At 42.4% G+C, this 15,635-nt stretch overlaps 1 protein-coding gene across 1 annotated transcript in view; it reads left to right on the plus strand.

Moving 5' to 3' along the window:
• PASD1 (PAS domain containing repressor 1) overlaps window positions 1-15,635 on the plus strand; it is an 82,153-nt gene that overhangs the window by 34,925 nt on the left and 31,593 nt on the right. Inside the window, exons 8-10 of the mRNA XM_031944578.1 lie at window positions 2,954-3,072; window positions 4,645-4,727; window positions 12,393-12,499. Coding sequence (XP_031800438.1) covers window positions 2,954-3,072; window positions 4,645-4,727; window positions 12,393-12,499 — 309 coding nt within the window. The remainder of the gene's footprint in view (window positions 1-2,953; window positions 3,073-4,644; window positions 4,728-12,392; window positions 12,500-15,635) is intronic.

Genomic DNA, 15,635 nt, shown 5'->3' on the forward strand with positions numbered 1-15,635 from the left:
TTGTCTCTGTTTTCATCTCTCTTTTTCTTTGTTTCTCTGTCTCTCTTTTTATCTCTATCTTTGTCTTTGTCTCTCTTTCTCTGTCTTTTTCTCTCTGCCACTGTGTCTTTTTCCGTCTCTCTGTCTTTTTTTCTGTCTCTGTCTTTTTCTCTCTGTCTCTCTCTTTTTCTCTCTCTGTCTCTTTGTCTTTGTCTCTCTTTCTTATCTTTTTCTCTGTTGTTTTTCTATCTCTGCCTCTTTTTTCCTTCTCTCTGCCTCTATTTCTCTCTCTGTCTTTGTCTCTCTTTCTCTGTCTTTTTCTGTCTTTCTGTCTCTATCTTTTTCTTTGTCTGTCTCTCTTTGTCTCTCAGTATCTCTCTGTCTCTGTCTTGGCCTTTGTCTTTATTTTTATCCCTCTTTCTGTTTTTTTCTTTGTCTCTTTGTCTCTCTTTGTCTCTGTCTTTTTCTCTCTGTCTCTGTCTCTCTTTTTCTGTTCTGTTTTTTCTCTTTCTTTGCCTCTCTGTCTCTGTCTTCTCCTCTCTCTTTGTCTCTCTGTCTCTGTTTTTTCCTCTCTTTTTCTCTCTCTCTGTTTTTTGTCTGTCTCCCTTTCTCCATCTTTTCTCTCTGTCTCTTTGCTTCTTCTGTCTCTGTCTTTTTCTTTTTGTCTCTCTGTCTTTTTCTATCTTTGTCTCTCTTTCTCTGTCTCTTTGTCTCTTTGTGTGTGCCTTTCTCTTTGTCTTTCTCTGTCTCTCCTTTTATCTCTGTTTTTTTCTCTCTGTCTTTCTGTATATTTTTCTCTCTTTCTGTTGGTTTTTTTCCTCTTTGTGTCTTTGTCTCTCTTTTTTTCTCTCTTTGTCACTCTGTCTCTGAATCTCTGTATCTCTGCCTTTTTCTCTGTTTTTTTCTCTCTTTGTCTCTGTGTTTGTTTCTCTGCCCCTCTCTTTTTGTCTTTATCTTTGTTTTTTCCCTGTCTCTCTTTTTCTGTATATCTCTCTTTCTCTCTGTTTCTCTCTTTCTCTGTCTCTGTTTTTTTTCTCTTTCTCTCTGTCTTTTTCTTTCCCTTTCTCTGTCTTTGTCTCTTTGCCTCTGTCTCTCTTTTTGTCTCTGTCTGTGTTTGCTTTTTCCCTCTTTATCTCTCTTTTTCTGTCTCTGTCTCTTTATTTCTGTCTTTCTGTCTCTGCTTTTTTTCTGTCTTCATTTCTTTCTGTCTCTGTCTTCTCTCTTTGTCTCTGTCTCTATCTCTTTCTGTCTCTCTCTGTCCTGTTTTTCTTTTTCTTTGTCTCTTTCTCTCTCTTTTTCTCTCTTCTGTCTCTGCCTTTCTCTTTGTCTCTCTGTTACTCCCTGTCTGTTTTTTCTCTCTTTGTCTCTTTCTCTGTCTCTGTGTTTCTCTTTTTGTCTCTCTTTCTCTGTTCTGTTTTTCTCTTTTTTGTCTCTGTCTTTTTCTCTCTGTCTCTCAGTCTCTGTCTCTCTCTCTCTGTCTCAGCCTTTTCTTTCTTTGTCTTTTTCTCTATTTCTGTCTGTCTTTTTTTCCCTCTCTGTCTCTCTGTTTTTTCTCTTTGTTTCTGTCTCTTTCTCTGTCTGTCTTTTTCTCTCTCTTTGTCTCTCTGTTCTTATCTGTGTGTCTCTCTGTCATTTTTTCTCTGTTTCTGTCTTTTTTTTCTCCTTGTCTCTCTGTCTTTTTTCCCCTTTGCCTTTCTGTCTCTTCTTCTCTCTGTGGCTTTGTTTTTTTCCCTCTTTGTGTCTGTCTTTTTCTCTCTTTGTCTCTCTGCCTCTGTCTTTTTCTTTGTCTCTACCATTTTCTGTCTGTCTCTGTTTCTCTGTCTGTCTTTTTCTCTGTTTCTTTCTCTCTAATTCTCTCAGTCTCTCTCTGTCTCTCTTTTCTGTCTTTTATCTCTCTGATTCCTTGAGTACTTTGTCTAGGAATTCCTCACTTTTGACCTTTATGACCTTTTACCTTGGATCCCCTTTGGATCCTAGCAGAGGACACGGCTACCTCTTTTATGTCTCCATCTGGAGGGGCCACGCTTTTCTTCACCTGCTTAGCCTCATCCCCCACACACAGTGCCTGCCTGCCCATAGTAGCCACTTCCTAAGTATCTGTAGAATCGAACTTACAAGTTTTGCCCGCTCCCCCCGGCCCCGTACCCAGGTAGCCCAGGTGCCTTCAGGATGTCCAATCTGGAACACGAGACTTGGGAAACTGAGGCTTGTACTAATGAATAAAATCTAGTGGTTTGCGCTTTAAAAAACTTTTTTTTTGTTGTCTGTGGTGAACACCCAACAATGAAGCAGGTTTCTAAAGTTCATTTCTCTCATTAGTACTGCAATCAGTCACCTGACTGGAAAGATTTTCACCAGTGAAGGTCAGCATAAAAATGTAAAAATCAAATAAACTCTCCAACGAAGTGCACCTCCAGGCATCATGAAGCCGAGCCTGCCTAGACTCTTTTCATTACGAGAATGAAAAAGGAATAACTGAAAGGAATGAGAACAATTACATCGGGGCTCTTGGAAGCTACAAAGATTGTAAAAGCCACAGAGGGGGTTGGCTGACGTGCTGTTTTGGAAATTAAAGTGTAATCTCACTCGATGCCTTATTTTCTTGCTTCTGAAAATCATAGCTTGACACCCCTAGATATCTAGACATTTCCACGGCTGCGCTTGCCTCTGGGGGAAGACATATGTCTTTTACAGGGGCTGAAAAACAGTTGATCCCGGGGCCAGCCGGCCTGCCTGCTTGCCGTCCATCAACAGGTCAGAAACACTGGCAGTAACACAACGTCTCCCAAACCCAAATTGGGTATCAGGGGGCAGAAAGCGAGCCCGGAGTTCTGAGTTATCGTACAGATTAAAGAGGAGAAGCCGAGTAGCCCTCGGTGTCAGGGCAGGTGTTAGGATGTGCATCAGATGAGTAGCCTCACTGTGGGCAAAGAATACCACTCATTAGAACTCCACGGTTTTTTGTTTCCTTCAGTGCCTATACCATCCTGCAGTGACTTTGAGTCCACGGTTGCCAAGGTGTTTGGTTCCCCCACGGATGATCCGCTTTGTCTGGTAGCGACGGTTCGCCTCTGCTCGCCCCAGCTTTTAAAGGTGAGCCATCCTTCCTTGGCCATCCTGCCATAGAAGCTCAAAGGCTTCGGGGAGGACTGGCCCACTCGGCCCTTTCCCTCTCTCTCTCTTTTGTGGGGCATCCAAGAGGGTGGGAGGACGGTGGAAAACTTGTTGAGGCCTTTGAGCCCTTTAAAGTCCGTTTGGGGCACAGAGGAAGAATCAGGTGAAGCGTCTGAGAAGGGAAGCTCAGAGAATGCTTCTGGTACAGAAAGAGAGGAGGGAGCACTGCCTGAAATGTGCTCCCGGGCTAGGGGGCACGTTGGTGAGATTTCCCCAAAGTTTAAAGGTAGGCGAATAGTTACACTTAATGGTCACGATTTGACCACTTAAATAAATCCGGGAAGCGTGTCGCCCAGAGCTTGGAAGATTATTCCCTTCCCTTAATGTAAGTTGGCACCTGCTCAGTAACTTTTCATCTTGACCAGCCACCTAGGACATCGAGAGGTTCAGTGACTTGCCCAGGTTCATACAGCCAGGACACGTCAGAGGCAGGACCTAAAACCAGTCCTTCCCGGCTTTCGAGACTGACTCTGTCCACTATACTGTGTCGTCTCCTCCTGTTGTTTTAGGAAAAACATTTAAAAGAACATGTTTGTTGTGATGGTCTTTGAAGCACTTTCGCAGGTATCCCATGTGATCACTATGGCAGGGATAGTTACTCTTATGCAATAAGTGGGGAAACTGAGGTGCAGAGAGGTCTAGATTAGATGTCAAAATTGGTTAGAAGAGAGTTTTTCCTCATTAATAGCAGAATGTAGCAAGATGCATGATGCCAAACGAGATGTCAGATTCGATTTGGGTTCCCGGCTATTCTGTTGAGTGGTTGGCCTTGCTTGGGTGAGTAACGTCCACATTTGGGGAGTTTTTTCAAAGTCTGTATGAATATATTTGGATTCAGAGCTGGAAAGGACCTTGGGAAGTTGTCTCATTCAACTTGCTCATTTTACAGATGAGGAAATTGGGTCCTCAAGGGAAGGTGACTTGCTCAGTGCCTTTCCACTGATTAGCCTGACGCCAAGAGCCTCGGCTGCTCCTCCTCCTTTTCACTTCATTTACTTTCTCTGGACCTCAGTTTCCATATTTGTAAAATGGTAAGCTTAGACTAGTTGACACAAAGGTCACGTCCAGCTGGAAATGCTTCCTTCCTTCCTGCTGTGTGGCTTTGGGCCACAGTTCTCTCACGTTAGAATAGTGGGCTAAGAAAGAGCCTAAAAGACCAGTCCATCCAATCCCTTCCTTTTACAACTTTCAAGACCCAGAAGCAAAGTGACTTGGGCGAGGTCACACAGCTGGCAAGTGGTAGAGCTGGGATCTGAACCCAGGTTTTCCTCTTTTCCTGTCCATGTTCTACCTTCCTTCCTCCCTCCCTCACAAGAGCTATTGTGAGACCTAGATATGAAAGCACAGTCAAGTGCTTTTTAAACTCCAGAACACCATATAAATATGAAAGCTTATTGTTATAGATATTATTAATTATACTTTATCTATATTATGATATATATATGATTATAATCATTACTATAACATCAGCATTTTCTAACTTTTCTACAGGAAGTTGTTACCAGGGATGAGGCTGGTGAAGAATTTGCATCAAGACATAGTTTAGAATGGAAGTTTCTGTTCTTGGATCACAGGTGAGAAGCTGGTTTTTTGACATGATGATATTTTGGAAAGTAAATAGACTCTTCTCTCTCTGGGTCTCTCTGTCTGTCTCTCTGTCTGTCTGTCTGTCTCTCTCTTTCTCTCTGTCTCTCTCTCTCTGTCTCTCTGTCTCTGTCTCTCTCTGTCTCTCTCTGTCTCTGTCTCTGTCTCTCTCTGTCTCTCTCTGTCTCTGTCTCTCTCTCTCTGCTTCTCTCTCTCTTTCTCTGTCTCTCTGTCTCTGTCTCTTTCTCTCTCTGTCTCTGTCTCTCTCTTTTTAAAAAGCCAGTTTTTAAATACATTACTTCAAAATGTCCCAGCAACTTCCTAATCAGAGGCATTGGAGTTGGAAGGGATTTTAAAATCCATCTGATCCTATTCGAAGACCCCTAGCAGGGCGAGACTTGTCCAAAGCCACTGGTCAAGAATTGTCTGTCCCTTTTTTGGCAGGTGAGATTCATCATTTTCTAACCAAATAAAAAGGGAGACTTGGATTTTCCTGAAGGCAAAAAAGAAATAAAGTAAATACAAGTATCTGAATTGAGTGAAATTCGAGATAAGGGAATACATATTATGCCCAGCAAGGGCTGGCTTGCTCTTTATTTGATCTTGATAAAGATAAAGTCGAAGCAATATTAAAAAGAAAGAGAAAGTTGAAAGGACAAGTAAACACTCTGAACATTTCATGAGTACTTTTAAATGATATTTCAATTTTAATAAATCGAGTTTAACACAGGAAGAAAATGAACTCAGTGGTCAGAATCCATTCCATTTAAATTCTCCCAAACCAATGTTATTCATTAGGAGAAAGAAAGGTTTCTTAACTAATGTCTTTGGAAATCTGCTTCTCTGAGGACTTTTCTAAGAAATCATTATATTCCCTAGTAGTTGTATCTAAACGCATCAGTAGAATAGTTAATGATTTCATAATGAATTGCTAATGTTTGTGAAAAACAAACACTAGGTACTAGAGTTGTTTAATGTGAAACAACCAACCTCAGGAAAAATATTATTTCTGAGTTAACCCATTTAGCCAAGCAAATCCTCCCAGTATATAATTGACTTCCTGGTCATACGGTTAACATCAAGGTCATAAAAGTACTACCAGATGGTTTAGTAAATTATTGCAGATATTACCTTATTGTCTTATAATTCCGTATTGAATCTCTGACAAAGTCTCCCAACATAATTTGGAATTATGGAAAGAGTGCTGAACTTGGGGTGAAGAAGACCTGGGTTCAAATACCATCTTTGTCACATAACTAGATGTGTGATCTTGTGCAGGTCACCTACTCTCTCTGAGACTCAGTTTCCTTATCTGTAAAATGGGAAAAAGCAGTAACATGGAGGAGTGCTATGCTCAGGAAGATCTGATTTCAAGTATAGCCTCAGATACTTATTAGGTGTAACACCTGGGCAAGTCATCTCACCCTCCATTTGCCTTAATTTGCTCAGCTATAAAATGGGAATAGTAGCACCTACCTAGCAGGGTTGTCATGAGGATCACAGAAGCAAATGTTTGTAAAGCACTTGACTTTACACAGTGTCTGACACCTAGTAGGTGCTATGTAAATATTAGCTAACATTGACTGGCCCAGATCACCCAAGATGGCGGCATGCTTTGGTGAGAAGTCATCGCTTAATAGTAACTCAGTCATTTCTCTACTCATGTGATCACCAGTTTTGTTCAGGTTCTATCCCCTCACACGGTCTACTACAACAGCCTTGCAAACTATGTGCCTCCATGTTCTTCTTTCCAGCCTGGGGCGTCTTTTCTGGAGATAGCCCCAAGTGCTGACATGGAAAGCAGATTTGCTCAAACCTGACTCTTTGGGGAGGAAACTTATGGACTTCTCCTCAGAGTTATGTTTTTAAATGTTTAAGATAAGATCCAGCAGATTATCTTTATCAAAATAGATTTTCCATCCAAGTTCATCCCCCACCCCCTTGAAATTTAACCACAGACTCTGTGTGTGTGTCTTTGCTCCAGACCATCTTTAAGCCAAATACTCAAATTATCTTCGTAAGTTACACATTTTGTTGGGTCACTCACCTGTTCAAACACCTTCAGGGGCTCCCCCTTGCTTTTAAGATCAAGTGCAGATTCCTTTACCTGGCATTCAAGGCCCCATGCTATAAGGGCCAACACCTACCTTGCTAGCCTTTAACTTCCCATCACGCTCCCCTACACATAGTCTAGGTTCTCACCAAATGGAACTTGCTTGCCATTCTTCTGGCTCGTCAGGCAGCCCTCTGCCTTTGGACAGCAGCCCCCCCCCCCCCCCCCGCCCTTGTGATTCCAGCCCTCTAGGCCCCAACCAGGTACTAACTGTTCTAGAAGCCTTCCCAGATTTCCCCAGCCCAGTTCCTCAGAACACCCTTACCTGCTGTCTGGATTTCCCACAGCATCACTTCTGCCAGAGTTACCTGTACACTTGGCTCATTCCCACCCACCCACCATTATTCATGGATTTTCTCCCTTCCCTTCCCTTCCCTCCTAAAGTGAGTGTGGCTTTGGGGGCTTTTTTCTTTCTTTCTGTTTACATAGAGTTCTCCAGCAATTTCTGCATTTTCTTCTCCATTTTGAAACTTCACCAATAATGACTTGTTCTGTATTAAATTACATTCCCCCTGTCAGCTTTCATTGGAAAAAATTTGGGTAGAATTATCCATTCCTAGCATAAGGAATTGCTTCTAGTAATAGTATTTGAATGATGTTTTGTTTTATGAAAAACACTTGAGGCAGCATGTTATGTTGGAGAAGGAGACAGGGAGAGACAGAGACAGAGAGAGAAGAGTGATAGAGACAGAGAGAGAGAAGAAAGAGAGAGAAAGAGACAGACAAAGAGACAGAAAAAAGAGTGATAGAGACAGAGAAAAGAAAGACAGAAACAGAGAAAGACAGAGAAAGACACAGAGAGACACAGAGACACAGAGAGACACAGAGGGAGAGGGAGACAGAGACAGAGGGGGGAGAAATGAAGGAAGGAGAGGGGGTCCACTTGATCCCTCTTGGTTTCCCCATCTAGAAAACTGGGACCATCACTGCTCCCCCAACCCCTCCCACAAGATGCTTGTGGGGAAAGTAGAGTGCGGTTCAGAGCTGCAGGTTCGTGAGCTAGGATGTGGCTGAAGGAGATGCTATCTCTGTCATACAGCTTCTCGGGAGAGAGCATGACGTTAACAGTAATAACTTCAAGGAAGAAAGGCACTGTGATTGTATCATATCCATATTTCAGTCCTTCCCTTTGATGGAACACATTTATCCTGAGAGGCCCTAAAGGTTCCAAACGTCCTGTTAAAAAGATCCAAGGATCTCAGAGGCAAAAGGGACCACTGAGGTACTTAGTCCAACCTGTTTTAACTGAAATCCCTTCTGCCCCATTCCTATATGGGGCCAGTCACTGCTGAGGAAGCCACGGCTTATTCCAGGAGCCAGTGCCATTTTGCTTTTTCCTAAGTATTAGAAAGTTCCTCTTCATATTGGAGCTGAAATCTGCCTCAGTATAATTTAGGATTATAGATCAGAGCTAGAAGCAGGGACCTCGAAGGTCATCTTGTCTAATCCTCTCCTTTTAGAGCAGAGGACCCCGAGGTCAGAAAGGTAGAAATGATTTGCCTGAGGTCATCTGAGGAATAAAGGGCAGAGCCAGTATTGGAACACAGGCCCCCGATTCTCAATCCAGAGCCCTCTTGGCTTGTAGCTCTTAGTTTTTGTCCTCCGGGCACATGAAGAGAAATTCGTCGATTCCTCTTAAGCTCATGTGCTCAATTCTGACTCTAGATATAATACAGAGAGAGCTATCAGAACAGCAAATTCCAAATGAATTCCCTGCCATGCATCTCTGCTAATCCTTTTCAAGGCCTCTTTTTGCCCTCAGCTTAGTTTAGCCTTTGCCCACCCTTCCTGTAGATCCCGAGGTCGGCCGAGTCGGACCAAGGAACTGGGCCGTTCTCTCGTGCTGTGCACTCACGGGACTGGTGGCCAGCTGGCTGGCACTCGGACCCATTTTCAGTAACGCAGAAAACGCTTCGATTAGTTGAAAAGGCATCAGAATTAGTGGGTATCTCTGTGAAATGTAAAATCTGAGCAGAAAATACCACTTTAAAAAATCAACAAGCTGATGAAAAATTAGCTCTGGAAGGTTGTGTTCAGAGGTTTGTGCTTAGACCCCCTGAAAATGAATACCGAAGGGACTAGACTGAGTATTAGGAGATAATTAAGGGTCTAATAAATGTCCTGGTTCCCAGAAATCTGGACTGGAACAAGTTACAGTAACACCCCAGTTCAAGTCAAAAAACATTCATGAAGCATCTGTTGTATGCGAGGCATCCTCTTTAGGTCCTGCCAGTCAGCAAGCTTCATTTTTATGTACCGGGCTAATCAGGGCAATACCAATAGGGGCCAAAACAGGCCCTGCCTTCAAGGAGCTTGTGTTCTCTTGGAGGATGCAGGTAGCGATTTTATTGGAGAAAGGAGAGAATGCTAAAAAGATAAGGGGATGGGGGCAGGCAGGAAAGACTTCCTGGTGGAAGTGCCATTTGAACAGAGCCCAGAAGAAAACCAAGTTGAGGAGGGAGAGTATTTCACACATGAGGCAAAGGCGTGGAGGTGGGGAATGAAATCCTGCGTTGCATACCAATGAAAGTAAACCACTTTTGCAACTGGTTTTACTGGTTTTTAATCTCATTTTATGGGAGGAAGCCAGGTAGCAGAGTAGGCAGAGCTCCAAGTCTGTCCTCGGGAAGACCAGACTTCCAATTCAGCTTCAGACACTTCCCCGCTATGTAAACCTGGGCAAGTCGCTTTGCCACTCACTGTCTGCCTCGGTTTCCTCAGTTGTAAAATGGGGATGATAACGGTACCTACCTCCCAGGGTTGTTGTCAGGAAGAAATGAGATAACTATAGAGCCCTTGGCACGGCACTTACCACATTAACCATTATGTAAATATCAGCTATTATGATTTTCTTTCATTTTTCATCTTACTGTAAAGATGCCTGGCCACACACTTGTTCTTTCCAAAAGCCAGCACGTGCTTTGGCTCTCTTTGATCGTATTTTTTTTCTTCTTTTTTTCTGAAATCCCTTTTCATCCTAAAATGCTTTATGAACATTGCTCAACTAATACTCAGCTTTGGAAGAAGCGAGTGGCAAAGGTTTATTAGTATGGCTATTACAGCCAGTTTGGGAATAGCATTCAAGATTCTGTGCTAGGGGAAAACATCCTGACTTTGGACCCAGAGGGCCCAGCTCTGCTATTTTACTGGCTGGGTGACTTTTTCCTTCACTGTGCCTCAGTTTCTTCATTTGAAAAGTAAGAAGTTGTACCGGTCAATGTCTGAAATTTCGGCTCAGGAGCCTTTTTTTGGTGGAAAGTGCTTTGGACCCAAAAATAATGTCTTAGGCCTTGATACCAATTCCCATCTGTATGTTCTGGCCCTCCCAGAAGTCACTCATTCAGTCAGCATTTCTGGACTACTTATTGTGTCTCCTGCATAACCCTTTAAGACTCTGACATGTTATTGGCCTTCAGGAGCGTTTGGACAGTCAGTCTTATTTGCTTGATTGGATCTTTTGATTTCCATTTGACAAGAGACCTTTAAAATCCTCCTAAAGGGCCCAGGTGGGATATTGTATGTGATAAGCCCACATTTGGCTTTGAGTCCCACAATTCCTCCCCATCTGTGGTGTCCCAGACTGGGACAATTACTTCATCTTCAGTTTTACAGACACTAAGAGAGGGAAGTGTTTTTTACCTCAAGGTCAAAAATGGAATCATTAATAGACCTATGAGGGAGGCAGGAGATTGAAATCAGATAAGAACACTGTATTATAAGGGAGAAGAATATTAACATGGATGAGGCAGCAAGATGGTACAGCATATAGAATCACCTGGCCTGGAGTCAAGAAAATCTGAGATCAAACTGGCTCTTGCTGCGTGATTGTACACAGGAAGACCAGACTCAGCCTCAGGTTTAGCTACGTAGACATGAGCAAATCACTTTGCTACTGTCTGCCTCAGTTTCCTCAACTGTAAAATAAGGTCAATTAAATTCTCCTTGATCCACTGGAGAAGGAAATGGCAAACCGGTCCAATATCTTTGTCAAGAAGATATGCATGTTCAGCCCAGAAGTCATCTTGGTCCCACCCCCTGATTTGACAGATGAGGAAATTGAGGGGCTGGGAGAGGTACTAGACAGCAGAGTCAAGCTTCAAAACCAAGGCCTCTTTCTCCCCATCCCATTCTTGCCATTGGATCACGCTATGGTCCTCTTCCTGTTCTTCCGAATGTACTGAGAGCTCCGTGTGCTCTCAGGATTATAAAGCCATAAGCCCGAGTTCCTTTAGTCGTTCATTGGAATCGGTCTCATTATTTCCCAGTCATTCTTGGAGTTTGCTCACACAAAGATTAACTTCAGAATGTGAACAGATTCCTCCCTCCCTCTTTTTTCACAGATACAGTGACTCATTTAGCCTGTTATTTAAACACATGTTATTTCTCCTGACAGAACATAAGCCCCTGGAGGGCAGGCTTTCCTTTTGTCCTGAAGTCTCCACCAGCCAGCATGTTACCTGGTTAATGGTAGGCGGTTCCTAGGGAGGCTTCTTTTAAAAGGATCGCCCGGTACTGACTGGAATTAACACACTGTTAAGGATGAAATGGCAAGTGAACATGGCCCTTTAATAAAAGATTTGAATCTACTCTATTCAGAAATATTTGCATTTTCCTACATGTTTTTCTTTAAGAGCATTGTGTGGAGGCAGCAATTTGGGTAAAACTCTGACTGATAGAGTCCAAGTTATAAACTTAGATCGTTAGGTCCTCTAATGTTGGAAGAAAAACTGATAGTAAAAGATTTTATGTGATAGTGGATACTTTTTAAAAATCACTTTTGAATCATCCTCAGAGCTGGATCTTGAATGAATAAAAAAGCATTTATTAAAGACTTAGTACATACCAAGCCCTGTGCTATACAAGGAGAAAGATTGAAACAGTCCCTCGCCCTCAAGAAGCTCTCAGTCTAATTGGGAAAGACAACACATGAAAGAAAGTCCAGTTTGCAGTATTATAGAACAGCCCGCATGTCTAAGGAGCCTTAGACCAAAGGAAACTTCCAATCCTGGCTTTTTCTTGACATCAGGAAGCCACCATTTGTACCCTAACCCCAACCAAAGAATATCTGGTAATGAAATGGGATTACAGATTCCAATTTTGATGGTTTCAACTCAGAATCAGGTTAGAACTTATTCCCCTCAGGTATGTTTTAGCCCGCAATGTTGATTTCAGTGTTTTCTTGCTTCTAATGAATGAGTTTCTTCTTGGGTGACAGAGATACATGCTGGGGTATTGTGTAGTCTGGAAATTCCTTCTGCAGAATGAATGTCTTTAGTGTTAGCAGCTTCCTCAGACAAGGAGCCCAACATGCTCGATTGGTGACTCACCTTACAAATGAATTCATTCTCCACATCTCAAGTAGGAGTAAAACATGCAACACTAAACTAATTCGAAAGGAACCATTTGGAAGAAGCCAGTGCCCACTATGGCCTTTGGGGGAAGGTTGAAGCTCGAAACTTTTATCTTGCATCAGTCAATAGGAGACGGAAATTTCCTAGAAACCTAGGTTCTATTGACTCGTTTTCTTTCTCTTTGACAATAGGGCCCCACCCATCATTGGTTACCTACCCTTTGAGGTGCTGGGAACATCAGGCTATGACTATTACCATGTTGATGACTTGGAGTCTCTCACCAAGTGCCATGAACAATGTAAGTTCCCATCTTTCAAGCCTCTAAAGGAAATACTAATTAGGACCCTTAGGTTCTTTTTTCCTTGCGTTATGTTTTTGGGAAACTTAACTTAATAGTGCTAAAAATGGAAGCATTGAATATCTTTGCTGAATCTTTATTTGTTAAGACTTCCTGTTAAACATTATTTGTTGGTATTTTAGTGAGCAAGATGGTACGTTAGGGAGAGCTTAGTTTATTTCTCTCCTGGTTTTTTAAATTGATCAATTGATTCATTATTCTGGTTTTCTGTTTTCTGCTACTTTATGCTGTTTACAGCACAGTCATACCCCATGCATGTGCGCGCGCACACACACACACACACACACACACACACACCTTTCAGGTACCTTTATAACAAAGTGACAAACCAACAACATGACCATATCTAGTGACATACAGCATGCTGTAGAGTTCCATCTCTGTACCTTGAGGAAGAATGCAAGTGAGAAGGGTTTGTAATGAAATGGAAACAAATGTATTCATTCCTAATTTTCCATTTTTTTTCAACCCCAGCTTCCTCTCTTCCCTACTAAAGCTACAATTCTGGATTTATCTTGCATATACTGGTATTTGTACCTGTTAGTTAGTACCACCGTAAGTAAGTTACTTGGAAGAAGCAACTGTTTTCTTGTTTTTTCTTGGTCTTGTCTGGGTTTAGTGCAGTGTCTGGAACAAAGTAAGGGCCAGTGATACCTGGAGATTGAGAGCCTTTGGGCACCATCTTAAATGTGTGGGTCGGTGCCCCAGACTTGGCCCTTCCTTATTGGTCCATGGCCCATGGCCTAACCACCATCGTGGGGATGGTGGTGCTTAGGAAGATACTCAGAAAAGGGAGCGATCATGGTGGGAAGAAGGGACCGTTTTTACCTACAGCATTCTACTTCCAGCTGTGCCTCCAGCCATTTCTGTAGTGGTGGTGGGTCCCTCATGATCCCTTTTCACCCAAGAAATTTTAACATGACCCTAGGGATAGGGGAATGTAAAACAGGTAAACAAGTCAAACATTTATTGATAAGAAATCATTTTGCAACCCCCACATTCAGTTAGGAGACTCCATATGGGGTTGCGAGCCAGAGCTTAAGGAGCTTGGCTGTAAGGTAAATACGCCTACCATATTGCAGGACTTTTCTCCTAGTCATGCCTGTGTCAACTACTGGATAGCAAAACCAAGAAAGCTTTGGCTCCCTAACAGCAGGGGACTGGCTGTTGTCACATTCCCATAATTCAGTATGTCTGAATCAAATGATATATTTTACATGCACAGACTTTCCAATAGTAAAATTTATTGTTGAGGCCACAAGGAAATTTCGGGAAGCTGGAATTTTCTAGAAGGCCAAAGGAAAGTTTTTTTTTTTTTCTGTGAATGATGATATTGGAACAAACAGGATTTCTTGTGCATCTGTCCGTGGAAAATGTCGACTTGAAAGAATTTGGTTCAGTCAGAACCTTGCCAAGTTAGAATGGGCCGGGCTCCTTTAATGTGAATCTTGACTGGAGCCTTAGAGGTACAGTAGGCTGCAGAGCTCACGAAGGAAAAATTAGGCATGAATTTTTCCCTGCTTGTGCTATTTACATTATGAGCTTTGCATTTTTCTGTTTGGGTTTTATTGATTTAGGCGGATGAATCCATTTTAGAAGTTGCCACCATGGATGGGAGAGGCAGCGTAGCATTATGTTTGAGGAGCCGTTCTGTTGTAACTTGTACATGAAAGTCTGTGCCAGGTCCTTGAACTCAAGAACTTGGGAAACCAAGTCAGTGGAAGTGAAAACTTGTGGTAGCCTTGTCAAAGAAGGATACTTATCAAATGCTAGGGCCTCAGTGACCAAGTAGGGTGGGTAAACCCGCCTTCCCTTTGCTTCTGGCTGGTTCTGGAGAGGCTTGGGGCATTTGGAGAATAATGAGAATAAAGGTATAATTGAGAAATCATGAGACTCATCTTTACCCATGTATTTCCAGAACACATGTTGTCAGGTTGAAAGTACATGAAAGTACATCACATGGCTCTGACCAGGACAATTGAGAGGGGCCCAGATGGAATGAACAAATCCAAAGTTCCTCCTTCTCTCAGATGGCATAGAAAAAGTCTTGGTCTCAGTTTAGCCAGCTACAGGAAGGGAGTGTTTCCCACGTACGTAAAGTATCGCAGAAGTATCAGGAATGGGTTGTCCAGAGGTTGGTTTGGAAGCTTTGGCCTTAAGCCTCTGCTTTTTCAAGTGGGTTTTTGAGGTCTGCAAGATTCACAAAGGGATGGAAGATGATTATTTAGCATCTCAATTAACATGTCCTCCCCCTTCCCTATTGCTTTGGGAAAGGGCTACCTTTGGGAAAAGTACCTAAAAGGGTTAAAAAAACCCCCATGACTTCACAATATGGCTGCCAGAAATAACCAGAACACAATACTAAAAGGAAATGTCAGCTGACATCCCATTCATTCGATGAATGTTTACTGAGTGCTTACTGTGTGAGATAAAAAATTTTAGATGAGCCCCTATCCTTACCCTTGTTACTTAGACTACAGTAGGGGGATGAGAGAAGAAAAAAGCTCTAATATGAATTTTGTGATAATGATAAGATATTAGAAAGATGCAAAGCAGATGTCATGTGAGCTTTGAGGGGAGAGGTCATTACCAGTTGGAGGCTCAGAAAAGGCTTTCAGGAGGAGCTGGCACTAGGGTTAAACTTTGAAGTATGTTGAATAATAATGATTCAATAAGCGGTAAGAGGCAGGAGAGCATTTCAGGCGTGGGGAACACTGTGATCCAAGGCAAGAGAGCAAGAGTCAGGTGAAGCTCAGAGTCTGTTGGAAGGAGAGAAAGAAGTTCAGTTTGGTGAGAACATAGAGTATATTGAAAGTAATAAAATATAAGTGGAAAAATTGTGTGGCACCTTGAATGCCAGGATGGAGTTTGGATTTGATTTGATTCACAGTACAGAGCTTCTGAAGATTTTTGAGTGAGGTAATGGCTTGACAAGATCTATGCATAAAAAGATTAGTCTTTTTTCTTGACAGGATTTGTACTCTGGATGAGTAGGGATGGAGAACAGAGCAAGGGTAGCCTGTTTGAAGGCTCTTTATGATCTAAGCAGGTAGTAAATAGGAACTGGTATAAGTTC

This window comes from Sarcophilus harrisii, chromosome X (genome assembly GCF_902635505.1).
Source record: "Sarcophilus harrisii chromosome X, mSarHar1.11, whole genome shotgun sequence".
NCBI lineage: Eukaryota > Metazoa > Chordata > Mammalia > Dasyuromorphia > Dasyuridae > Sarcophilus > Sarcophilus harrisii.